Source organism: Lissotriton vulgaris, chromosome 12 (genome assembly GCF_964263255.1).
Source record: "Lissotriton vulgaris chromosome 12, aLisVul1.2, whole genome shotgun sequence".
NCBI classification, from domain to species: Eukaryota; Metazoa; Chordata; class Amphibia; order Caudata; family Salamandridae; genus Lissotriton; species Lissotriton vulgaris.
This window is the reverse complement of record NC_141700.1, coordinates 152,523,886-152,549,722: the sequence shown is the minus strand read 5'-3', so window position 1 is coordinate 152,549,722 and position 25,837 is coordinate 152,523,886. Positions and strand designations below refer to the sequence as shown.

The window sequence follows — 25,837 nt, the reverse complement described above, 5'->3', positions numbered from 1 at the left end:
ACGGAACGTTAAAACACTTTATGCCGAGCAGTGCCCCACTCTGGAACCAAAGGTTTGTGATTAATCAGTGTGTATTGCTTGATTTTTGGTTACTGGGATTAGTCATGTACATCGAGGGAGACCATTCCATGCATTAACTCCATTGCCTTTGTAGGGGATTTAATACGTAGGTATCTGAAAGAAACACGTTAGTGTTAGATTCCTTACCTTAGAATATCCCCAGGCGTCAGTCTGGATCCGGGAACTTTTGCGTAGCAGTACCCCTGCGCGTCGGTAGGCGTCGTCTGCAGGCGTCCCCTGCGGCTCCGCGTCCGTCGTCGGCGTCGTGCGCCGTGATGACGTCGCTGGAGTATATAGACGCCGCCTCCGCGCGCTGACGTCAGTTCTTCTTTTTTCCGCGCCAGTGGACGCAGATCTGAAGAGCAGTACTCCGGTCTTTGACCAAGTTTTTCGATTGTTTTTTCTCTTATTGTGCCTGATAGGATGCCTGGGTTCAAGAATTGCGATGACTGTGAGCGCACGATGTCGGTCACGGACCATCACCGCCTCTGTCTCCGGTGTCTGGGCCCCGACCACGACGTGGACTCCTGTGTCGACTGCCGGGCCCTCACCAACAAGGCTAGGCGGGAGCGGTCCCGCAAGCTACTGGAGCTCCGGGTGTCGGCCCCACGTCGGGACCGGGAGCGGTCCCGGTCCGGCCGGAGGTCGAGAGAGCGTTCGAAGGAGCGGTCGCGGAGCCGCGCCGAGCGTTCCGGAAGTCGACACCACTCGTCAGGCTCGAAGCACAAGAAGTCGGGGCGTCGTCATCGTACCCCCGACTCCCGCGCGATGCGGCCGGGGGCTCGGGTGACCCCAACCCCGCGGCTCCGCGAGAGTCGCCGGCGCGGCCTGCCTCATACCCTCCGGTCCCTGGGCATGGCGCGACGCCTGAGGAGATCGAGGCGTTCCTCATGGCCATGAGGGCGCTCGCTTCTCCGACGGGGCCTCCGGCGCCTTCGGGCCCAGTGCTACCGTCTGGGGGCCCTGGCGGTTCGGGGGTCCCTGCCTCTGCGCCGTCGGGTGCTCCGGCCCCGGCGCCGCCGACGGCTCCGACCCCGGCGCCGCAAGGGCCTTCGGGATCGGCGCCGGCTGGTCTTCCGGCCTCCCCGGCGCCGTTGCCATCGGGGTTACCCCCGACGCCGCCCCCGCGCGGCGCCGGTTCTCCAGTGCCGGCTCCGGCCGGCGGTGGGGTTCCGGCGCCGGCTCCGGGCGGCGCCGTCCCCTTACCTTCTCCGACGCCGGACGCGGCGCCGGACGGGCGTCGCTCGACGCCGGTCCCGGCGCCGATGGGGCCCATGAACCCCGAGGAGCCGGTCTTCATCGTTGACTCCGAATACGGAGAGGATGAGGAGTACGGTGAAGGTTGGGAGGGGTCCGAGGACCCTCTGTCACGCGAGTGCCAGTATGACCCGGACTGGACAGGTGACTTGGGGGATGCCAGTGGTTTGGACGACTCTCCTAACCCTGGTTTGATCTCTCCTCCTTCCGTGGCATCGGTGGAGGGAGCTGCCTATTCTGTGGTGCTGATGAGGGCTGCCAAGGCCTTACACCTTGAGCTCCCCGTCGCGGCCGTGAGGCCTAACATCCTCACCGAGGTCTTCAAACCGCAGTCATGCCCACAGGAGCCACTGCTGCCGTTTAATGAAGCCTTGTCAGACGTTCTGTTGGGCACGTGGTCCAGGCCCGTTTCAGGTGCGCCTGTTGATCGGAACGTGGCCAGGCGCCACCGTCCTTGTCCGGACGACCCCAAGTACCTGTCTACCCACCCCACTCCTGAGAGTCTGGTGATCCAGGCCTCGACCTCCCAGTCCGCATTCCCGTCGGCCCCGCCCGACCGGGAATCCAAGAGGTATGACCAGTTTGGCAAAAAGGTCTTCTCGTCCATTAGTTTGGGCCTGCGGTCTTGCAACACCGCTTGCCTCTTGGGCCGCTACACCCACTCTGTGTGGGATACGGTCGCGGAACTGCTGCCGGAATGCCCCATGGAGGTGCGGGCAAAAATCGGTCAAGCTGTGGCTGAGGGCCGGGATGCAGCAAAATATTCAATACGGTGTGGTCTTGATACGACCGACTCGCTGGGCAGAGCTATGTCAACGACGGTGGCGATTCGTCGCCACGCCTGGCTGAGATCCGCCAATTTTTCGGCTGATGTCCAAAATACATTGATGGACATGCCGTTTGATGGCTGTCACCTGTTCGGTGACAAGGCGGACCACGCGCTGGAACGCTTCAAGGACTCCAGGGTCACGGCCAAGTCCTTGGGTCTCTCGACCCAGCGTCAGCAAACGGGTTCGTTTCGTCCCTTTCGTGGCCAAGGAAGGGGCGCCCCCACACGTGCTGCCAGCCACGCGCCGCAACAATCCTTCCAACGCGGTGGCGGCCGTGGAAACCGCCGTGGTGGCGGTCGGGGACAACGGCGGGGTCAGGCCACACCTTCCCCCGCAGCATCTACCCCAAAATCCTCCTAGTCCGTGCTTTCGGCCCCATGTGACACCAGTGGGTGGCAGGGTTCGCCATCACCACGCTCACTGGCGCACGATCACTTCGGACAGGTGGGTGCTGCAAATCGTCCGAAGGGGCTACTCCCTCCCCTTCGAGACCTCTCCTCCAGCCATGCCACCGCAGAACCACCGTGTGTCGGGGGACCACTTGACACTTCTGCAGGAGGAAGTTACGGCCCTCTTGGCCAAGGGGGCCATCGAGCGCGTTCCTGGGCCAGAAGTAGGGCGTGGTTGCTATTCCCACTACTTTCTGGTGCCCAAGAAGGACAAGGGGGGCCTACGTCCTATCTTGGATCTAAGGAACGTCAACGGCTTCCTCCGGAAGGAGAAGTTCAAGATGTTGACGTTAGCTCAGGTCTTGGCTGCTCTAGACCCACAAGACTGGATGGTAGCGTTGGACTTGCAGGACGCCTATTTTCACATCCCCGTCCTGCCGGCCCACCGGCGTTACCTGCGGTTCACGGTAGGCCTGGAGCACTTTCAGTTTATCGTGCTCCCCTTCGGCCTTACCAGCGCCCCACGGGTGTTCACAAAGGTGATGGCGGTGGTCGCAGCCCATCTGCGCAGGTTGGGGGTTTCAGTCTTCCCCTACCTAGACGATTGGTTGTTGAAGGCGGGCTCGCCCCAAACAGTCGTCCACCACCTTCAGATGACGGCAGACCTCTTGCATGACCTGGGGTTCTCCATCAATGTGCCGAAATCACACCTGTGTCCCTCTCAAAAGCTCCTTTTCATCGGAGCGGTTCTGGACTCGGCGCAGTTTCGGGTTTATCCTCCGGAACGGCGGGTTCGGGATATTCAGGCTTTGATTCCCATCTTTCAGCCGCTATCCCGAGTCTCGGTCAGGTTGACGCTGCGGCTGCTGGGACTGATGGCTTCCTGCATCCTTCTGGTGCATCACGCCAGGTGGCGGATGCGGGCTCTGCAGTGGGACCTGAAGTTTCAGTGGGCCCAGCATCAGGGCAACTTGTCCGACCACGTCTTGATCTCGGAGGGCACTGCGAGACAACTGCAGTGGTGGCTTACGGACCGCGATTGGGTCAGGGGCAAGTCCCTCTCCCTTCCCCAACCGGAGCACGTTGTCGTGACGGACGCGTCCCTCCAGGGCTGGGGTGGCCACTTGGGAGAGGCAGAGATCAGAGGCATCTGGTCTCCGGCGGAGTCCCGGCTCCATATCAATCTGTTGGAGCTGCGGGCGATTCGTCTGGCACTGAAGGCATTCCTCCCCTTTGTCAACGGGAGTGTAGTGCAGGTGTTCACCGACAACACCACCGCCATGTGGTACTGCAACAAACAGGGCGGAGTGGGGTCGTGGACCCTTTGCCAGGAGGCTCTGTGCCTCTGGCAATGGCTGGAACGTCAGGGCGTGACTCTGACGGTTCAACACCTGGCAGGTTCTCTGAACGCCAGGGCGGACGAACTCAGCCGTCGGTGCTCGATGGATCACGAATGGCGTCTGAACTTGGACGTGGCGCAAGGCATCTTTCTGCAATGGGGAGAGCCTTGGTTAGATCTATTCGCCACAGAAGAGAACGCGCAATGTCATCAGTTCTGCGCGTTGGAGTTTCCAAGACGGCACTCGCACGGCGACGCCTTTCGGCGCGAGTGGAGTTGCGGTCTGTTATACGCCTTTCCGCCTATACCACTTCTGCCCAGAGTGCTGAAGAAGATCAGGCGCGACCGGGCCCAAGTTATCCTTGTGGCTCCGGACTGGGCTCGAAGGTACTGGTATCCCGAGCTACTCAGCATGTCAGTCGGTCCCCCGATCCGCCTGCCCCTTCAGGAGGACCTTCTGTCGCAGCAGCAGGGGACGGTCCTCCACCCGAACCTGTCCAGTCTCCACCTCCATGCTTGGAGATTGAGCGGCGGCAGTTGAGGCCATTTGACTTGCCTCCTGAAGTCTGTGATGTTATTCTGGCAGCCAGGCGTCCCTCCACTAAGTCGGTATACGCCTGTCGGTGGAACAGATTTGTGGCATGGTGCACAGCAAAGGCTGTGGATCCTCTTTCTGCCCCTCTTTCGGAGGTTCTTCTGTTTCTTCTTTCTCTTGCCCAGCAGGGCTCTGCTCTGGGCACTATCAAGGGCTACCTTTCTGCCCTTTCAGCCTTTTTGAGGCTTCCTGATCAGCCTTCTTTGTTCAAATCCCCGATTGTAACTCGATTCTTGAAAGGCATCACTCACATGTTTCCACCTGTCCCGTTTGTGATGCCTCAGTGGGATTTGAACCTGGTTCTGACTTTCCTGATGTGTGCTCCCTTTGAGCCCCTTCATTCTTGCCCTCTCCGTCTCCTGACTTTAAAGACGGCTTTCCTGGTTGCCATCACCTCTGCCAGGAGGGTGAGTGAGCTCCAGGCTCTTTCTGTCCAACCTCCTTTCCTGTCCATTCATCCTGATAAGGTGGTTCTGAGGACTAGACCTTCTTTCCTGCCCAAGGTTGTTTCGGCCTTTCACATCGGGCAGTCCATCACCCTCCCTTCCTTCTTCCCGCCTCCGCATCCTTCAAAGGATGAAGAGCGGCTCCACCGTCTGGACCCAAAACGTGCGCTTTCATTCTACATGGATCGCACACGCCAGTTCCGGGTGGATGACCAACTGTTTGTTGGCTACGTGGGTGCGAAGAAGGGACGGGCGGTCTGTAAACGAACCATCTCTCGATGGGTCGTCCTCTGCATCAAAGCGTGCTACTCTTTGGCTCGGAAGGAGCCTCCTGTTGGGCTGAGGGCCCATTCCACTCGGGCCACGGCGGCTACCACTGCCCTGGGTCGGGGTGTCCCCTTGCAGGACATTTGCCAAGCGGCTACGTGGGCCTCGCTGCACACCTTTGCGAGGCACTACTGCCTGGACAGTCAAGTCCGGAGGGATGGCTTCTTTGGCCGTTCTGTCCTCCAGGACTTTCTGGTGTAGAAATGTATTGGTTCGCAGTCCCACCACCGGGGTTGGTATTGCTGGGGTATGTATTCTAAGGTCAGGAATCTAACACTAACGTGTTTCTTTCAGATGAACAAGTTACTTACCTTCGGTAACGATATATCTGTAAGAAACATTAGTTAGTGTTAGATTCCTTACCGAACCCACCCATCCTCCCCGTTCTGCGAACTGATACCTAGGGTTAAGGACATCCCTTTCAGGGCCCTAGTTTTACATGGCACCAGTGTTGGTTCTCTCATGGCTCTGCGTCTCCTGGCGCGGAAAAGCTGTGTGCAAAGAACTGACGTCAGCGCGCGGAGGCGGCGTCTATATACTCCAGCGACGTCATCACGGCGCACGACGCCGACGACGGATGCGGAGCCGCAGGGGACGCCTGCAGACGACGCCTACCGACGCGCAGGGGTACTGCTACGCAAAAGTTTCCGGCTCCAGACTGACGCCTGGGGATATTCTAAGGTAAGGAATCTAACACTAACTAATGTTTCTTACAGATATATCGTTACCGAAGGTAAGTAACTTGTTCTTTAAGTGTTCTCTTTAGCGGGGAGGTACGCGAGTTCATGGAGATGGCTGGTGGGATTAGTAGAGTTAGAAGTGATTTTATTGCTTTGTTGCAGGGTATTACTTTCAAAGGAGGACAGGTATGTTCATTGAGATGAGGTGTGGGCAGTTTTCAAAAATACAATATTACAGACTAGTGCAATCATGGACATGACTGAGAGTAGGCTTTACTCCGAGAGCGGAGGCATTCAGAGGATGGAAAGTAAGGAGAGGGCCATTTAAAGATGCACATTAAGGCATACATTTTTTTTAATGAATAGGTGCAGGAAATGTAAGCCAAAGGTTGAGGAAAATACAAATTAAGCAGTAATAACGCAGCTAAATTACTGCCACCCATAAACTGGTGCGAGGGCCACGATCTACTTAAAATGGTCCGAAGTTATCAGAAACAAGAATGGTCATGGCATGGTTGCGGTGTCTGAAGCTCTCCGAAAAATAAAAGGCATTTAAGGAAAAAACCTCACTTGTTTAAATGTCTTAACTCCGAACTGAAGTTCGACATGTTCGCCCTCGCATGAAGACAGCGCCAAAAAGACTGCTGCTCTGTCTGAATTTTTGTGGCCTCTTGAAACCTATTGTGACTTAAGTGCTTTTTGTTCTGGTGGGATGGGAGGGGGCAATCAATATTGAAGGAGGGTGGAGGAGGTGGGCCTCCCACAAGGCAAGCAACAACTGGAAAGTGGTTGGGGGGGGGGGGACCAGCAAAAGCTCAGGCGGTGCCTTTTGTTTGAAGGGGGGCAACACAACAACGTTGGTGGAGGGAGAAAGGCAGTGCAGGTCAAAAGAAAATAAAGTACCTCCTGAAAGCGGCAAGGAATGGAAGGACATTGGGCTAGGGAAGTAGTACTAGGGCCACGATTCAGCGTAGAGACAAACGCTCAAAGAGGAAGTGAAGTCTGAATTTGCTGACCAAAGAGAAGCATGGAAATGAGTGATGAGGAACATAACCAGTGGTAAGGTGGGGGGGGGGCACTAGACCCCTGTAAGTAAACAAAATGTCTACCAAACATCAGCGCCTGCACTGTCTCAAGCAAGACCTAAAGTAAATGGTGTGGGAGTGGAAGAATGGATAAAACAGTCAAAGGGGTGATGGTCACCCCCAAACATACTAAAGGGCATAAAACAGACAGTGGCCACAAAACATTTAGGGTTGCAAGCGTAAAGGCATGAGAATGATTAAGGAAGGTGTAAGAAACTGTCCTTCCTGAGGGGAGACAACCTTTCCCCCTGCAGCCTTTCCTATTCATGACCTTTACCATGCTGTGTTTACCACACATGTAACTATTTATTGTATATCCTATTTTTTTTTCCTAATTGGTTTTTAGGTTTTGGGTGTGGGTTGAGGTAAAGGGAGGTATGGGTGATTTTATGGTTCGTATGTGGGTAGAGGTAAAAGGTAATTTAATGTTCAGGGGTGGTTGGAGGCAATGGGGGATAGGAGTGAGTAGAGGTAAAGGGAGCTAAGGATGATTTTAGGTTTCAGTGGTGGGTTAGAGTGAAGGGAGGGTAAGGGTGAAACAAACCTTTTGAAAACAAAGTGTGTTTGATGATGAATAAAATATTCTTTAAAATATAAAAGTGGTAACCAACAAACCAGTAAATGTGAGACCTAGCAGCAAACATTAATACATTAAACCACATGGTACATGGCAAAAGTCTTGATCAAAGGGAGTATGTTTCCAGCTTCATCAATAAAAGCGACAGGTGGCCAATGTATGTCTTAGAAATCGATCACATATGACAAAGTTTCATTCTTGGTAGTTGTTTGCGTTCAGCTCTTGCAAATACCAGGAAGCGCGAGCTTCATCAATGGATTTAAGATGTTTTGCAAGCAAAAGCCACCCCCAAAAAAACGTACCACAAGCTGAGTGCTAGCAATATGAAAAAATACTAATCAAGAATTTAATCCGATGGTAAGTAACAAAATGGCTAAAAGCCCCTATTTATAGTTTAAAAACATTTTATTTAGAAAACAATAGATTGTTGTAAGCATTGGCATGTGCCCTCTCAGGGGAGACGTACAAATGAATATTAACTGTTTTCACCATCTGTTCTATTCTACGCAACACAAACACTCATTTGTCACTGGCCAACAATTGTCTACCATTTACATTTTCCAAAGTTATTTATTTGGGGTATTGTTGTGACATGAACCATTTGGATGTAGGTAATGAAATGGAAATTGATTTAGAACATTGTACCAGCAGCTTCCTTTATTTCAAAATGTTATTTAATGGTGGATATGCCAAGTAGATGGTGATGTTATAGTCTGGGCCACTGGAATTATGCATTGTGCGGCCACATAGTTATATTCTGATGCATTTACCATATAATCCATCATCTGCCACACAATCAGCAAATTTTAACAAAACAATTGTTTCTAGCTCAAACGGTTCAAAAGTTACTAAATATGCAGTGACACGTGTTGCCATGCAGTGGGAGACCCTTTCCAAAGCTGGACTGGTTACCTTTCTGTTGCTTATTGTTATGGTTGGATATCATTAAACTGGTACTAATGAGGTGTAACCGATGTCCAACAGTGTTACCAAGTTTAAAAATGACTAAATAAGGAAATAATACAATTGCAAAATGTGCCACATTAGGCAGCATAATTTACCCAACCCTGTTGCAAAATTTGGCTCTCTCGTGCCGCATAATTCCAATGGCCCTGGTTAGTGTTCGTAGGTAATGTGGGCAACATTCAGTGTACTGCATGCGCAGCAGTGTTTGGTTGCAGCTTTTTTTCACTACTTAGTTACACATTTTAAGATGTAATTTATTAGTTGATGAATGAGTTAAATAACTAGGATAGCTTAAGTGTATTGTAGTGGATCCATATTGTAGGGATTCTTGACAATCCTGTAGCAGATTGTTGTGGTCCACATTGATTAAACGTGGTATTTAGTCTGAACACATTTTGTGTCTGCAGCTTTTTCAGAGAAATTATGCCCCTCTTTTTCACTATCTGAGTAACGTGGGTCGTAATTTCCTGGAGGTAATTTTTCTATTCTACAATAATGCTATCTAATGAAAAGCATGATTTCAAATGTGTTTTTCCCATCATCTGTGAGCTATGTTTCCATCCCCATTGCAGAAATTGTGGCTATTGGCCTCATTAATGATGCCCTAGAACAGAATAACCCAGAGAAAACGTTAACTGCTCTGCTGATGCCTGCTGTTGACCTGACTGACGTGGTACTCCCAGTTGCCAAGCGCTATCATCATGTCTTGGCCGGTGCTCGTCGACGTAAAGCACAGGTATTTTAAGGGCCCTCTAATATACCACCTCTAGTGATCTCTATTCATTTTAACAGGTATGTTTACAACAGAACACCATATTGTTACCCTCCAGGGAGTAAACCCATAAGTACTTGCCTTAATCTATACTGCTATTGCCAGCAAAAAGGGAATTTACTTTTGTTAATACATGTATTCCAGCTCTCATTTTTAGCCAGTAACAAAATTAGCAAAAAGCCCTTGCCGCATCTTTAGATGTGTATTTTCTGTTCTACTAGCTTTCAGCACTGTGTGATTTACTGAGGTAATGCTTTCAGATGTCTGAGTAATTGTTTCTTAAAGATCTAGTCCTAGTCCTAGTTGTGACCTAGTGTAGCGAGGAGGATGCTAAAAGCGGAAATAAAATTCTCTTTGTGCTTTTGCAGGCAACCAGAGATGAAGGCGCCTTACTCTGGTTGGAGGAGATCCGGGAAGGTGTAACCCAAGCTAACCAAGACACAGAGAGGGCAAGAAAAAGTAAGCATTCTTAGCTTGATTATTACTTTGTAAAACTCCAAGGTGGGAGGGTTGTATCCTTTACTAAACCGATTTGAGGGCTGGTCAAATCTTACGCCTATTTTGTCCTTCAGATGTTCTCCTATTCCTCAAATACATTCGGCCATTTGTCTTCTCAAAGCCATATGTTAATAAATATTTTGTTGACTACAGCTTCCCATCGAAGGAAGATGTACTTGCAAGACTGCATGTATCACCTATAAAGCCCTGCACTCACATACTCCCCGACTATTTAGACCAGAAACTCACAAAAGCAGGAACAACCGAAACTCTGAGAAGCTCCAACACACTTCTTCACGTTCCTCCCAAACTAAAAAGGAAATGAACCCAGGCTCGCTCTTTTTCTGAAAATGCACCCAGCAAATGGAACTCTCTCCCGAGAGACCTATGATGCAACCCCTCCTTCTCTTGCTTTAAAAGAGACCTGAAACTCCATCTCCTCAACAAATACTGGAACACATGCGAAATCGGAACTCTGTTTAAATGTTCTCTCTTTTTAAGTACTGACCCTTTGGAACAGTTGGCTGTTTTGTTTTTGCTTCTGTTGTCTATTATGTATTCTCTCCCTGGACTCGTTCTGTACTAATTGACTAAAATCAGTATCCACCACTATTGCCTAACCATTTTTCCTTGTACATGTATTGTGTGCCACCCTCATTGCCTAACTATTTTTCCCTGTATACTTTTTGTGTGTACTTGAACTGAAGATTGTTTCGCTTATGCTCAGCGACTTGATTATTGCCTTCTCTCGATTTTATATAAAACGCTCTGATACCTTCGGGTCTAGCTAGTGCTATGTAAAACCTATAAATACAGTAAAATGTGTCAGTAAAGGACTACTCAAAAATCTAATTTTTGCTTTTTCCGTCTTAGTAAATATGTAAATGTGTTCATACTTGATTGCAGATATGATAATGCTTGTACTTTTCTCTCCATTAAGTGGCTTTGGGTATAGCTGCTATTAATCAGTCTATAAAGGAAGGGAAGCCATCGCAGACTGTCCGTGTGCTGTGCAATCCAGATGTAGCATTGTGCGGTGTTGTGACGAATTGTGCTGCTACGTATCAGACCGAGCTTGCCAACAAGATGAATCTCAAAAGACAAACTGGTAATTATAATTTTCTCTCCTTTGAGAACAAGAGCAGAAGTTTACCTTCCAGAATCTGGATTTGGGGTTGTGCCTCCATATTGAATGGCGACCATGTTCTGCTTTTGCTGTAGCTTCACAAGCCTGGAAGTCTGTTTAAACCATTACATCTAGTAATAGTGAGTGTAGTGTCTTGTGGCTTAACTTTGTGTCTTTCTTCCCTTTGTATGGTTGAGGAGTGTCTATCCTTTTGTCAGTATGTGTATTGGGATAACCGGCTTAGTAGCTGTGATGTCCTAATCGACCTGATGTCACAGTTGGCACGGCAATCCACGCTTAGTTTGGATCGATAAGTAACACAACAGGAGTGTTTTACCCTTCCTGCCCAGGCAGTCTGCGTTATGACAAAGATAGAATATTCTACGGTTTCACACTCTTATCCGAGTGGCTGCAACACATTAGCTGTTGATTAAAAACTAGGGAACATGTGAGTGCAGACCGATTGATAGCAGCCATCTGCTATTCCGGTATACTGACCAATAGTGCTGCAAGGACTTCAGTTTTTTTTTCTTTTTAAAGCAATTTTAAATTTCTCAAAACTGTCAGTGTTACGAAAGTACAGTCACATATTTTGTTTAAACTTCGAACAGTTTTGAAAGTTTTCTAACTTTTGATGGCCATGTGCAGGTGATGTGAAAAACCTCTGGGTGAAGCACAACCTGAAGGACGGTGGAGAATATTACTTTCACCTGCGAACCTTCGAAGGGACGTGGGATCGGCCGCAAGGTTTCGTTTCTAACAGCACTCACCTGGGCAGAGGTGAAATTCAGGTGGGTTCTATGAAGTGCTGTATGGTCCCTTGCCATCCAAACTACCTAAAATCTCTTTTGTATTTGATATGCTGATGTATGGCTTTCAAATCGTCTTTAAAAAGCAATTGGTCTTTAAATGATTGTCTGTGTTCCCCAAAAGATGAATCCTCTTACACTGAGAATGTTGACTGGCTCTTCAGGTGTGGTAAAGAGGTAGACACTGACAACGAAGACCTGCTATAAATCACTATTCCTGATTCCTCAGTGGTAGCTGTGAAGCCTATAAGCTCTACTTATCTAGTCCTCTTTTGAAAGAGTAAGTTACTCGCAATTAAAGTGCTTACTAGAGAAATTTTGTATTTTGGTAAAAGCATCTTAAAAGACTGGCACAGTTCTGTTGCATTTCCTACACTAAACTTGCCTAATGAGCCTCTTTTCTTGTGGCTGTTTAGAGCAGTGACCTTGTACTCTGTAGTTTGTGTGATCTATAAGGTAATCTTAGATATTTCAGGGAAAAAGGTATTAGTCTGCGTTGAGGTGAAATGGACCAATACTTGTTTTCAGTAACCATTTCCTTACGGATGCCTCATTTGGCCACCGATTTACACTTATGTTGGTAATCCGTTTGATCTGGAGCATTTTGCAGTGCTTCACTAAATCTCAGGCAGAAGCATGATTCGTAAATTAGATGCACTCTTCTGTTTGAATGGTTACAAAAAGAAAAGAAAGAACTCAGATGATTTGACTCTCAAAACCATCTAAAGAGAGGCGTTTTCAACGCTTCTTGATATTTGTTGACCTCTACCTGAGCAACTAAAAGAAGGAGATGTAAAAACTAAGATCAGCACTTTAGTCCACTGGTGAAATTTAACCCTCTTTATAGAAAAACAGGCAATTAGATCTCTGTGTGGATGTACATATGAAAGTTCTTTCTTACAAAAAAGAGAAGAAAAAAAAGGACTGAACATATATCTTTGGTAGCAGAATCGCAGTTTTGACACAGGTCACTCTGCTCCATCATGTTGCTTAAATGCGAAACCATCCGGTTAAAACCACAATCAACCCTCTGAGTACGAACAAAAGATATTGGTGGAAAATAGTTGAAAACATTTTTCCAAAAGGACTTTAAACAAGAGTAATTTTTAGTAATTGGTTACGTCAATTGAATTTTTCCTTAAGATGTGAAATAATCATGGTGCTAGTTATCGTTCATATTTATTTAGATGGAATTCAGGCCCTCTCAAGGGCATCTGCTATTGTGCTGCATACGCCTCTATGCACATATTATCCATTTATTATTATGGCGATATTATATCACATAAAATGCCATTTGCTTCAGTCCTAAGACAAGAAAGATACCCAGAGTATGGTAACTCAGAGTGCAAAAGAGCCACTCACTAGGACCAGAATGAGTGATGCTTAATATTCGTGTTCAAGATTGACTGAGATTTGTACCCTTATGCGCGACTCTGCAGTCCAGAGAACCAATGGAAATTTTGCGCAGTGTTTGATCTATTCCCCCTCCTCCCCCCCCCCTCCTCCCCGAAGCCAGTGTTATGCTTGTGAGTCTATTCTGTATCTGGATCCTCCTTGCCATTTTTGAAGAATGACCAGGGTGAACATTGATTATTGACTTACCTGGTGTGAATGAGGGTTTGACTCTGATGACCAGGTAGGTGAATCATAATAGGGGTTGGGATCCATAGACCTGCCATGCACACACACGGAAGGGTCATGGTAATACATATTTGCATCAGTGATTCACATTCTAATATGTATCCCTATGCAGTATTTTGCTCTACATCTGCATTCTGCTGAGGGATTTGTGTGTGCCCAAATTGAGCTGCTTCACTAAGTGTGCACTTTCGAGGAGTGAGAAACAAGTTTAACTGAGCCTTCCTATAAAGCCCTTCCTGTGAGAGAAAGAGACAGGCAGCTTAGGCCTCGTTTTCTTTAAAATAGTCAAAATCTGGTACTCTTGCCAGGAGCTCAGAGCAACCCACCCTTTGTACAGTAATGGCTCAGCTCAAGCTGGATTTCACTGATGAAACCCAATAATTCTGAAAGGCATCCTGGCTTGACATTTCAAGTGGAATGTTGTTTAGCAGTTCTGGCTGACTACTTCACTGCTTTTGGCTGGCCAACGTTTTCTATGTGAAGAGTCCCATTCTGTAATTGAGCATCCTAGCTGTAATAAAAGTGTATATCAGCATGCATGGATGCTTCTGATTCAAGTGGTTGGGATTCTGCTGGATAGTACTCAATCACTGTCTTCCTTTGAAAGTTTTACTGAGTATCCCTTATTTTTTTAGGGTCTTCCCTGTCAATACACAACAAAGGACGCACTTCACTTAATACACAAGGCAGTATTGAGCAGGAAGCCCATCCTGAAATTCCAAACCTGGCTTAATGCTACACTCTCTGGGGTTTTGAGATAAAACCGGCGCATGCTGGGTTTGGCTCCTAACCACTTTATTACAAAATCATGCAAGATCTGAAAGCTACTTTATTCCATAAAACCCCTTGACTATACGTAATAGAACATGATCACCCCTTTAATAATGGGACCTTGCTGCAACCTCAGACCTAGTGATCTGACGTAAGTCAATAATAGGGTCTCCCACCAGAGTGTCCTTCCTTCCCTTCTTAGATCTGCTAAGTCTTGTTGAAGGTCATTCGAGGAGACACTGAGATAATATAAGGTTGACCAAGATGCAATGACTACTACCTTTGACACTCATTAGATTGCTTGGGTTTATTTGCTTGGGTTATCAGATGGCTGTGACATGACATCTACTGGTCCATACTGAACTCATTTAAAAAATGTTACATGCCTTACCCTCCAGAAATGGCTAAAACCATATACAGGTCCATTCAGTGCTTGTTTTTTTACTTATTTATTTTTTATTCTATCAATCTGATGTACAGTTCGAATTGACTGTTCTTTTTACATACATTCTTAGTACTTAACATGTTGTGTTCTAAATGAATAAATGGTTTAAACGCTGTCTCACAGTTTGTGCCATTTGGAACCCTCAGTACGTGCGGGGAGTCGTGGTATTACACCACAAGCCTGTACAGGTTTTACTTTCGAACCTAATTGATGAGGCAAACCACTGACTTGTTCTACTGTACATCCCGAAAATGAGTCTGTGCAGGTGTCGTCTTATGGACAATGCTATGCAACAATTTGCACAATGATTAAAGTTGTTTGATCACGTTTTGGCTGTACCATGTTTGTCGTTCTTTTTAAAGTATGACTGATCTCATTCTGACCATTTTTCAAAATTCTGTACTTGTTTTAGTCTACAATCACTGCAGTGAATGCTGCATACACACGTGAGCAGCAGTGGGAAGCCAATACAGAGATCATAGTGCGACTGCAGGCCTTAATGCGAGGATACCTGGTCCGCAGGCAGTTTGCGGACCGCATCTTTCTACTTCGCAAGCAATTGCCAGCCATTATTAAAATCCAGGTATCTTGTGATCTTGGTGTTTGGTGTGAACGCCTAGTTAAGCTGGCTTCATCACTTGAAGTGGTGGTGTGAGATGCATGAGGATGTTAAAGTGACTGTGTATGTATTTACATTAATTGCATATGTGAAAAGGGAAACCCAGCAATGGTTAGCCATAAAAAGAGTATTGATTTAATTTGGTAATTACTTCATGGTGACTTTTGCCTCCAATGCATTCAAAGTGTTTGGATTTGTATATCTAATACCTGCAACTCATTCTGTTTCATATTTGATGTCAGCCAATCCTTGGCCCATGCCAAGTACTTCCAACCCATGTTCTTCAAATTTCTCTCTCACCTCTTAATTAGGATATTTGTGTTCCTTGTCTCTTGTGGGGTGTTCCTGTGACTGCACTGATGTACATTATTATGTTGGTTAGAATAATCTAGTGCATTTTCACACCTTGCGGGGGTTTTACATGATCTCTTCAGTAACTATTCAGAGCCTGGCCCATTCTGTCTTAGGTCTAACTTCTCAACCAAGGCTTTGGGAAGTACATTTGAAGTGTCCTCCATGAAATCCAGGTTTTGACCTGATCTTTATGGATTAGGGAAAATTGAGAGTTTAACTCCTCCCCCAACTAGTGAAACACTCGGACTGCTTTAGTGCATTGAATATCCACATTGCCTTGTTCATTTTGGATCTCTTCTCAAGCTTGTTGTTCTTTTCAAAGTATCATCTGTTCAACAGTCAGTCTATTGGGTCAGGATACGATTCATATCCTTTAAACGCTTTATGCACATGCAGGCACATTGGCGAGGATTCTTACAACGACGAGCTTACCAACAAAGGCTTTTGTACTTCCGAAAGTGTACCGGTGCTGCAATCAAGGTATATAGAATTGGTTTTACTCTAGCTATTTTTCTTTTTCAGTACCGTTGCCGTTTGTGAGGTTGATGGACATTGGCTATTAATACTGCGCTGGGGACTCCTATCAGTCCAAAGCCATGTTTCCGTGAGCTCCCCAATGTGTTACTTAGCTGGAGTAGTTTCTAAAGTCCACCTCATCCATTAAAGTGTTTTGCAGGATAGATATATATATGTGTGTGTGTGTGTGTGTGTGTGTGTGTGTGTGTGTATATATATATATATATATATATATATATATATGTGTGTGTGTATATTTGTATGTATATGTAATATATATATAAAATCAAGACACAGTGAGTGTCGAAACGCGTCATGGCTGCAGAGGTCTTTGCACGAGTGGAATACATTTTTAAACTGCCAACAGCTGGGTCCGTGCTTCACTTTCTTGACGAAATCGGCGAGGCTTAGGTGGAGTGCGATATGTGTATATATGTATATGTATGTTCTGGCTATCTAATTTACCTTGGTTTTTCATTACATTTTTTTAATACAAAAATATTATTGTACTGTATTTTTAGTGAAATTAAAATCAGTGCAGTGACTTTCAATGACTGATTAGTTAGTTCCCTGTCACCTGGGTGAATATTCTAAGAGCATGCTTACAAGGGAAGATTGTTCAGGGTAACGTGTAGAGTGAACTAGTTCTTGGAGGAGCACCCCTTGTATGTGGTCAGTGTAGGAAGGTACATCCTGACTATGGTTGCCCCCAACTTTTTGCCCTGTGTTTTAGCTGGTTTTGGACATAGTCGACCTGGGACCCTGCCAATCAGGACCCCAGGCCTACTGCTCTCTCTTTAAAATGGATTCCATGTACCCTAGGTACATTTCCAATTGGTACTGGGCCACCCTATCAGACCCTGTAACTCAGGGCATAGGTGTACCCAGGGCTGCCAGGGGCTGCAGCATGTATTGTGCCACCCCTGGCTGGCCTCCTAAATTTGACACAACTGGCTGCATGACAGCTGGGGCAAAGTCGTGTAATCACCCTTTGCTGTAGGTGTAGTATACCTATACCTAACCCTAACATGGACACACAGATTCCTATCAGTCACTCCTATGGCAGGCCTTGACAATCCTGAAGGCAGAGTGCTTGGAATCGTGTGAGATGGTGCTCTGGCATGAGCTGAGCCTGTCTGCAGCTTGCGGAATCAAGTCCTAATAGCTGCTCCATGATATCGCATACCATATACTCTTAAGTGCATTATAATCCTCGCGGTTAAATGCTATCTTTGGTATTGCTTTATCAAAACATGTCGAGTAAGGTGTCATACGAATTGGAATACTAACCCCTCGCCAATTCTGGCGACGGGGTTAGCATTCCACCCTTCTAGAGGGACACGACATGTATGTAACTGTGAACCCCGGTTAAAGTTAACTGAAGCCTCAGCTCCACAAAATGGATGCTGCCACCACAGACACGAGTCTGACCCCCTACAGCTGGGAGTCCTTCCAGCGAGGGGAGCCTGGACAAAGGGTTTCCTGTCAGGGGCGGTGCTAGCACCGTCCCAGACATGGTTTTGTGTATCCTGGGTAGGCAGGGCTTTACAGGAAGGTGACTGCTGAGTGGCACCCCGGTGCTCACTACGCATAGGCCGGTCTGAACCAGTTCCAGGGGCACACCAGCCCCTGGCCTGGGGAAGTCCGGCATGGCTGAGGGGTGTAACCACCCCCCACCTAGTCCCACCCATAGGCAGGACCTAGTCACCGGGTCAGCCCCCTTTTTTAGTATAAAGATGGGAGCGGGCCCCCTGTTAAAATTAGATCATCTTTGGAATCAAGATACCACTTTCTTCGAAAGGACTTCACGATTTCTTCTTCAAGATTCTCCCTTGTGGCTAAGGAGTAGTCACCCTGCATCCGCAGGCACCATCCTAAAGAACACTGCGGTCTGCTGCAAGTCCTTCATCACGAATCCGACGACCCAGCTCGACGAGACCCGGCTTCCCTGGCACCTCTGACCTCTACTCACCTCTACAGCCCAGCTGAGAACCGTGAGTGCGACGAGACCTCAAGGGACCGACGATCGCCAAGACTGCACGACATCTTTACTGCAAGCCCACCGTGTCCTCCACTGGTGAGTGCTTTGGGGTCCGAGAAGCCCCGACCCTGCGCAGCTCCAGCACCCAAGATCAGCCCCCCTGCATCTCCACGATCTGCGTGGGGCCCTTCTGCTGTTTGCTGTGCACCGCGTTGTTTGGCTACTAGCCGGCTGGCTTGTGGCCCTCTGAACGACGCCCAACGACTTCACGACTGCTGGTCTGGTTGCTCCAGGCTGGCCTTTGCTTCCTTCTTCAAGAGAGGCACCCCGGACCCTCCTGGTCCACTCCAGACGCCATTTTTAGGTCCACCGCGTGGGCTTGAATTTGCCAAGGCTTTGTTGCCCAATCCTGGGTCCAGCGACGCCGACAGCTTCTATCTTCGTGGGACAGCTCGATCCTCCACCCTGGTCGCCGACAACGCCTCCTGGTCCGTGAGATCTTCGAGTCAAGCGTCACCCACTCACCTAGTCGAGGTGGCTACCATCCGGTGCCCTCCTGGTGCCCACTGACTACTGGCTAGTAGTCTCGAACTTGGTCCCCTCTGCTTTCAGGTGTCATCTATCTTCAAGATCCAGGCTTGGATCCGACTGAACTTTCTTCACTGGTCACCGGCCAGCATCTTTTCTTCCGGCTCCTGGTCCGTCTACGAGGATTCCCGACGTCTTTTCAGACCTATGCAGCTGCAGCCCCTGGGCTAGGTAACTTCGGCATTTCGGTGCCCCAGCATAGCCTCACTATCCAAGGGTCAGAATCTACTTTCGTTTTCTCCCTACCAGGTCGGGTTCGCCCGAGAACACTAACTTTCTAATTCCTAGCTACCATAGACTTTTGTCCCGCATCTCGCGTGAGAGTGCACACACTGCACCCGAGTCCCCTAGGCCTCCTAGACATAATCTAACGATTCCCTAGTCAAGTCCTAGCGATTCCAAAAGCTATTAGTACTGTACTTACCTGCTAGGAATTTCGCATTCCACTTTCAGAGTATATGGTTTTCCGTGCCCCTCGGGCATTTGTATATACTGTGCTAACTTAAGTATTTTTGTAAGAGTTTTGGTTTGTGCTTAATACCCTGTCCTCATAAAGAGTACAGGGCTGTTGTGATCTTTAAATAAATAACTGTTTATTTTCATAACACTTGTGTGGTGTCCTTTCACTTGGTATTCAAGGGGTATATGTGTGGTAAACAGCTGGCTTAACGCGCCCTCTCGAGTCTTTAGCCTTAGACTGCTCGTATCCACGCTACTAGGATAGCTGGTCTATAAGGTTGACTTACAACCAATCATCAATAAGGGTTGCTGGACTGATACATAGTGTTCACTAGAATAGTGAGCACTGCATATCAGGCCACCTTCTCACATTGGTGAGCAGCGGTTGGGATTTGAGCTTGCTGTTGTTTTACCACACGTATCCTAAGAATATCTTGTTGAAAGATCACATAAGTACTGTTAGGTACATATAACTAAAGCTTAGAATACTCTGAGTTCTACTGAACCAGCTGTTGTAGCTCCTCAAGGCTTAGCACACCTTGGCTGCAACTCTTAGCAAGGGATCAGTAGGTAACACATAGTGTAGGTAGGTGCATCACTTACACCACACTAGAAGCAGTATGTCGGCCACAGGAGGAAACACTGAGTCTCCCCTTGTGTCAGTTGACCCTCCACAGGTCATCCCTTCAAAATATACTGCTCTTAGCTTCCATGAGATGAGACAAGTGTGTACTCTCAGGAAACTAAAACAGGGGTCTAACCCCACCACTTCCTTTCTGATTGGTCTCTTAGAGGCTTATGATGCCAGTAGGGCTGGTAACCCAGACCCTTCTAATCCAGATGGAAGTTTGCCCTCCTTACAGGGTCCCTTTGATATCCATCCCCTCCTTGAGGCAGATGTTGCTGAGGATGAGGATGAGTTATCAGGGGATGAGGCAGATAAGGGACAGGTAGAAGTCAGCAGACTAAGCAGGTCCAACTTAAGCAGACATGAGCTTGGTACTGGGGAACTCCTGGGCCCACTCTCAGGTCAGCTTAACATTGGGAATGGACGAGTTAGGTCTCTATCAAGAGGCTCTAGCAGATCCTTTCGAACCAATGGCTCTCTCAACTCTTCTCACAGAGGAATGTCTTCCCCTAAGAGGAGAGTGTATGAAGCTGAAGAAAGGGCAGTCAAACTGAGGATTGAAAGGGAAGAACTTGCCCTGGCCAAAGAGAGACTTGCCCTTGCTAGAGAGCAAGAATTATGTGGGCTAGTTCCCACTGGTGGCAGCAATAAACCTAGCAATAGGGAAAGGAGTTTTGATACAAAGCACCTGAATAAGATAGTGCCCCCCTTTAAAGAAGGGGATGACATCCACAAATGGATTACTGCTTTGGAGAGAGCCTGCACTGTGCAGGGTGTTCCCCAAAGTAAGTGGGCAGCTATCTTGTGGCTCTCCTTTGATGGTAAAGGTAGAGATAAGCTCCTCACCGCAAGGGTGGAGGATGCTAACAATTACCAAGTCTTGAAAAATGTACTGGTTGATGGGTTTGGTTTAACCACTGAACAATACAGGATGCTGTTCAGAGACACCCAGAAAACTCAGTCTCAAGATTGGACTGACTTTGTTGATTGTGCCACTAAGGCTTTTGAAGGCTGGCTACTGGGTAGTAAGGTTACTGATTTTAAAGGATTGTATAATCTAATTATGAGGGAGCAAATCTTAAATAATTGTCAGAACCAGTTATTACATCAGCACCTGGTAGACTCTGAGTTGACCTCTCCACAGGAATTGGGTAAGAGGGCAGACAAATGGGTCAGAACCAGGGTTAGGCCTAAAAACCAGGGTGGTGACCAGAAAAAGGAATCAACCAAGCCTCAAGAGAAGGGTGGGGATAAATCCACAGAGAAGACTTCCCTAGGGCCCCAAAACTCCAACAAGGGTGGTGGGTCCCAGAACACTCCTTCAGAACAGAAGAAACCTTATTGCCATACCTGTAAACAGGTGGGCCATTACAAAAGTGATGCCAGTTGCCCTAAAAATGGTAATAAGGGAAATACACCCCCAGGTAATACTCCTAAACCTCCTGTTACCACTAGTGGTAATCCCCCAGGTGGTGGGAGTGCCCCCAAGAATGTGGTGGGCATTACTTTGGGCAATCAGGAGGACTATGGCTTAGCCAGGTTCCCTGGCCACACTCTTGTCTGTGAGACTGGCATGGGGTTTGCCAACTTCACTACTGGACCCCACATTTTGGGAAAGTATAGACAAGAAGTGTTAGTAAATGGTCAGAAAGTTGAGGCATTCAGAGACACAGGGGCCAGCCTCACCATGGTGAGTGACCATCTGGTCCCCTCTGCTCAACTGACCCCTGGTTTTACTTATCAGGTGACAGACATTCATGGAATGAAGAGAAGGCATCCCATGGCAGTAGTCAAGCTCAGCTGGGGTAATGTCACAGGGCCCATGAGAGTGGCAGTGACAGATAACCTACCTGTAGATTGCTTACTGGGGAATGACCTGGAACTCTCAGCATGGGCTGAAGTGGAACAAGAAACTCATTCCAGAATGATAGGCCTATCCAGACAGGTTAGTGGGGCAGTAATAGCTACAGCCCCAGTCCAAGCACCAGTCCTCCCTGAAAAGGTTGGCAAGGTTGAAATGGTCTCAGCCTCTACTCAGACAGATAGTGAGGTTGTGAAGCCTGAAACAATGGATCACTCCACTCAAACAGAGAGCCTTGAGGAGGAAGAAGAGTCTCCCCCCTCCCAGACACTAGGTGAGAGCCAGCCTCCTCAGGGAACTGACTCTACCCCTGTTGAAGGAACTGCCCCAGAGGTAGTCAGGCCTAGCCTGGCAGAGCCCCTGATGGCAGTGGACCCTTCCCAGGTGGGACCCAGTCTGGAGCAGGTAACCTGCACCTCTCTACCCTGCCTCAGTCAGCCCAGGGCTGAAGAGACCAGGGAGGCCAGTGGTGGACCCCAAAGGGCCCCCTGTCCAAAAGAACCACTTAATCAGCAGATTAGGGTCACTGAAGCTGGTAAACCCAGCCAAGTGAAAATAAGTCAGACTCCTGAGGGATCCCCCTTAAAAGTAGTTAGGGAACTCCCACAGCTGGACACTGTTGGGCACAGCCAAACATGGGGCCTAAAAACCCCAGACCTGACCTGTCCCTCCAGTAAGCCAAACAGAGGGACCCAGCCTCCAGCTTTAGGTAGCCAGAGGCTGACCCTGAGAGCTCAGTGCATCTCAGCTAAAGAAAGAAAGGCACATATGATGGATGGTGATTGGAGGAAGTTGAGCCCAAAGGTAGAGGAGCCTCACTTCAGTACTCCATCCCAGCATCAGCCTTCTTCTTTCCCAAGACACACCAGAGACAGAGATTCCCTATGGTGGAGACCCTCAGATACCCTTAGGGTGAGGGGTTGCCTAGTGGACCATGACACAGGGGGAAACCAAGCCAGAGCTGGTCCTTCCTTATATGGCCACTTAGGTAATAGAGGCTTACCTGGACAAGGATAGCCTTATCTCCTTTCGTTTGGGGGGGGGTTGTGTAGGAAGGTACATCCTGACTATGGTTGCCCCCAACTTTTTGCCCTGTGTTTTAGCTGGTTTTGGACATAGTCGACCTGGGACCCTGCCAATCAGGACCCCAGGCCTACTGCTCTCTCTTTAAAATGGATTCCATGTACCCTAGGTACATTTCCAATTGGTACTGGGCCACCCTATCAGACCCTGTAACTCAGGGCATAGGTGTACCCAGGGCTGCCAGGGGCTGCAGCATGTATTGTGCCACCCCTGGCTGGCCTCCTAAATTTGACACAACTGGCTGCATGACAGCTGGGGCAAAGTCGTGTAATCACCCTTTGCTGTAGGTGTAGTATACCTATACCTAACCCTAACATGGACACACAGATTCCTATCAGTCACTCCTATGGCAGGCCTTGACAATCCTGAAGGCAGAGTGCTTGGAATCGTGTGAGATGGTGCTCTGGCATGAGCTGAGCCTGTCTGCAGCTTGCGGAATCAAGTCCTAATAGCTGCTCCATGATATCGCATACCATATACTCTTAAGTGCATTATAATCCTCGCGGTTAAATGCTATCTTTGGTATTGCTTTATCAAAACATGTCGAGTAAGGTGTCATACGAATTGGAATACTAACCCCTCGCCAATTCTGGCGACGGGGTTAGCATTCCACCCTTCTAGAGGGACACGACATGTATGTAACTGTGAACCCCGGTTAAAGTTAACTGAAGCCTCAGCTCCACAAAATGGATGCTGCCACCACAGACACGAGTCTGACCCCCTACAGCTGGGAGTCCTTCCAGCGAGGGGAGCCTGGACAAAGGGTTTCCTGTCAGGGGCGGTGCTAGCACCGTCCCAGACATGGTTTTGTGTATCCTGGGTAGGCAGGGCTTTACAGGAAGGTGACTGCTGAGTGGCACCCCGGTGCTCACTACGCATAGGCCGGTCTGAACCAGTTCCAGGGGCACACCAGCCCCTGGCCTGGGGAAGTCCGGCATGGCTGAGGGGTGTAACCACCCCCCACCTAGTCCCACCCATAGGCAGGACCTAGTCACCGGGTCAGCCCCCTTTTTTAGTATAAAGATGGGAGCGGGCCCCCTGTTAAAATTAGATCATCTTTGGAATCAAGATACCACTTTCTTCGAAAGGACTTCACGATTTCTTCTTCAAGATTCTCCCTTGTGGCTAAGGAGTAGTCACCCTGCATCCGCAGGCACCATCCTAAAGAACACTGCGGTCTGCTGCAAGTCCTTCATCACGAATCCGACGACCCAGCTCGACGAGACCCGGCTTCCCTGGCACCTCTGACCTCTACTCACCTCTACAGCCCAGCTGAGAACCGTGAGTGCGACGAGACCTCAAGGGACCGACGATCGCCAAGACTGCACGACATCTTTACTGCAAGCCCACCGTGTCCTCCACTGGTGAGTGCTTTGGGGTCCGAGAAGCCCCGACCCTGCGCAGCTCCAGCACCCAAGATCAGCCCCCCTGCATCTCCACGATCTGCGTGGGGCCCTTCTGCTGTTTGCTGTGCACCGCGTTGTTTGGCTACTAGCCGGCTGGCTTGTGGCCCTCTGAACGACGCCCAACGACTTCACGACTGCTGGTCTGGTTGCTCCAGGCTGGCCTTTGCTTCCTTCTTCAAGAGAGGCACCCCGGACCCTCCTGGTCCACTCCAGACGCCATTTTTAGGTCCACCGCGTGGGCTTGAATTTGCCAAGGCTTTGTTGCCCAATCCTGGGTCCAGCGACGCCGACAGCTTCTATCTTCGTGGGACAGCTCGATCCTCCATCCTGGTCGCCGACAACGCCTCCTGGTCCGTGAGATCTTCGAGTCAAGCGTCACCCACTCACCTAGTCGAGGTGGCTACCATCCGGTGCCCTCCTGGTGCCCACTGACTACTGGCTAGTAGTCTCGAACTTGGTCCCCTCTGCTTTCAGGTGTCATCTATCTTCAAGATCCAGGCTTGGATCCGACTGAACTTTCTTCACTGGTCACCGGCCAGCATCTTTTCTTCCGGCTCCTGGTCCGTCTACGAGGATTCCCGACGTCTTTTCAGACCTATGCAGCTGCAGCCCCTGGGCTAGGTAACTTCGGCATTTCGGTGCCCCAGCATAGCCTCACTATCCAAGGGTCAGAATCTACTTTCGTTTTCTCCCTACCAGGTCGGGTTCGCCCGAGAACACTAACTTTCTAATTCCTAGCTACCATAGACTTTTGTCCCGCATCTCGCGTGAGAGTGCACACACTGCACCCGAGTCCCCTAGGCCTCCTAGACATAATCTAACGATTCCCTAGTCAAGTCCTAGCGATTCCAAAAGCTATTAGTACTGTACTTACCTGCTAGGAATTTCGCATTCCACTTTCAGAGTATATGGTTTTCCGTGCCCCTCGGGCATTTGTATATACTGTGCTAACTTAAGTATTTTTGTAAGAGTTTTGGTTTGTGCTTAATACCCTGTCCTCATAAAGAGTACAGGGCTGTTGTGATCTTTAAATAAATAACTGTTTATTTTCATAACACTTGTGTGGTGTCCTTTCACTTGGTATTCAAGGGGTATATGTGTGGTAAACAGCTGGCTTAACGCGCCCTCTCGAGTCTTTAGCCTTAGACTGCTCGTATCCACGCTACTAGGATAGCTGGTCTATAAGGTTGACTTACAACCAATCATCAATAAGGGTTGCTGGACTGATACATAGTGTTCACTAGAATAGTGAGCACTGCATATCAGGCCACCTTCTCACAGTCAGAATGATTGCAGGCCCAAAAGGCGGTGATTAAACCAAATTAAAATACAAGTAAGCAATGTAAATTGTAGCAGTATTTAAGTACCTGCCTCTAAGCATTAAGTGATTCTAGTCTCTACTGCGTTTCTTGCTCTCTACCTGCAATAGATCTGTTTACTTCAGAAAGATGAGATAGTCTGCCTATTTGCATACCTGTTGTAAGGATTTTTCACGTTGATTCTATTCTTTTTCCAAGATCCAATCTTATGTGAGGATGTGGCAAGCCCGCAAGAAGTACAGAGCTCGCCTGCGCTTTTTCAGGAGAAATGTGAGTCTTTTTTTTTTTTTTGATCCATGTCATTTAGTAAGAGTTGAAAGTTTGGTTTTTGCTGGGGCTGGCCAATGCTTATATACATAGGAAACTATTGATGCATGTGGTAAAGGCCGCTTCACTTTGTTTTACTTACT

General features: G+C 48.4%; 1 protein-coding gene across 1 annotated transcript in view; it reads left to right on the top strand.

Moving 5' to 3' along the window:
• IQGAP3 (IQ motif containing GTPase activating protein 3) overlaps positions 1-25,837 on the top strand; it is a 313,154-nt gene that overhangs the window by 64,667 nt on the left and 222,650 nt on the right. Inside the window, exons 15-21 of the mRNA XM_086947642.1 lie at positions 9,124-9,287; positions 9,692-9,782; positions 10,762-10,929; positions 11,596-11,738; positions 15,026-15,196; positions 15,983-16,066; positions 25,626-25,697. Of these exons, the coding sequence (XP_086803768.1) occupies positions 9,124-9,287; positions 9,692-9,782; positions 10,762-10,929; positions 11,596-11,738; positions 15,026-15,196; positions 15,983-16,066; positions 25,626-25,697 (893 nt within the window). The remainder of the gene's footprint in view (positions 1-9,123; positions 9,288-9,691; positions 9,783-10,761; positions 10,930-11,595; positions 11,739-15,025; positions 15,197-15,982; positions 16,067-25,625; positions 25,698-25,837) is intronic.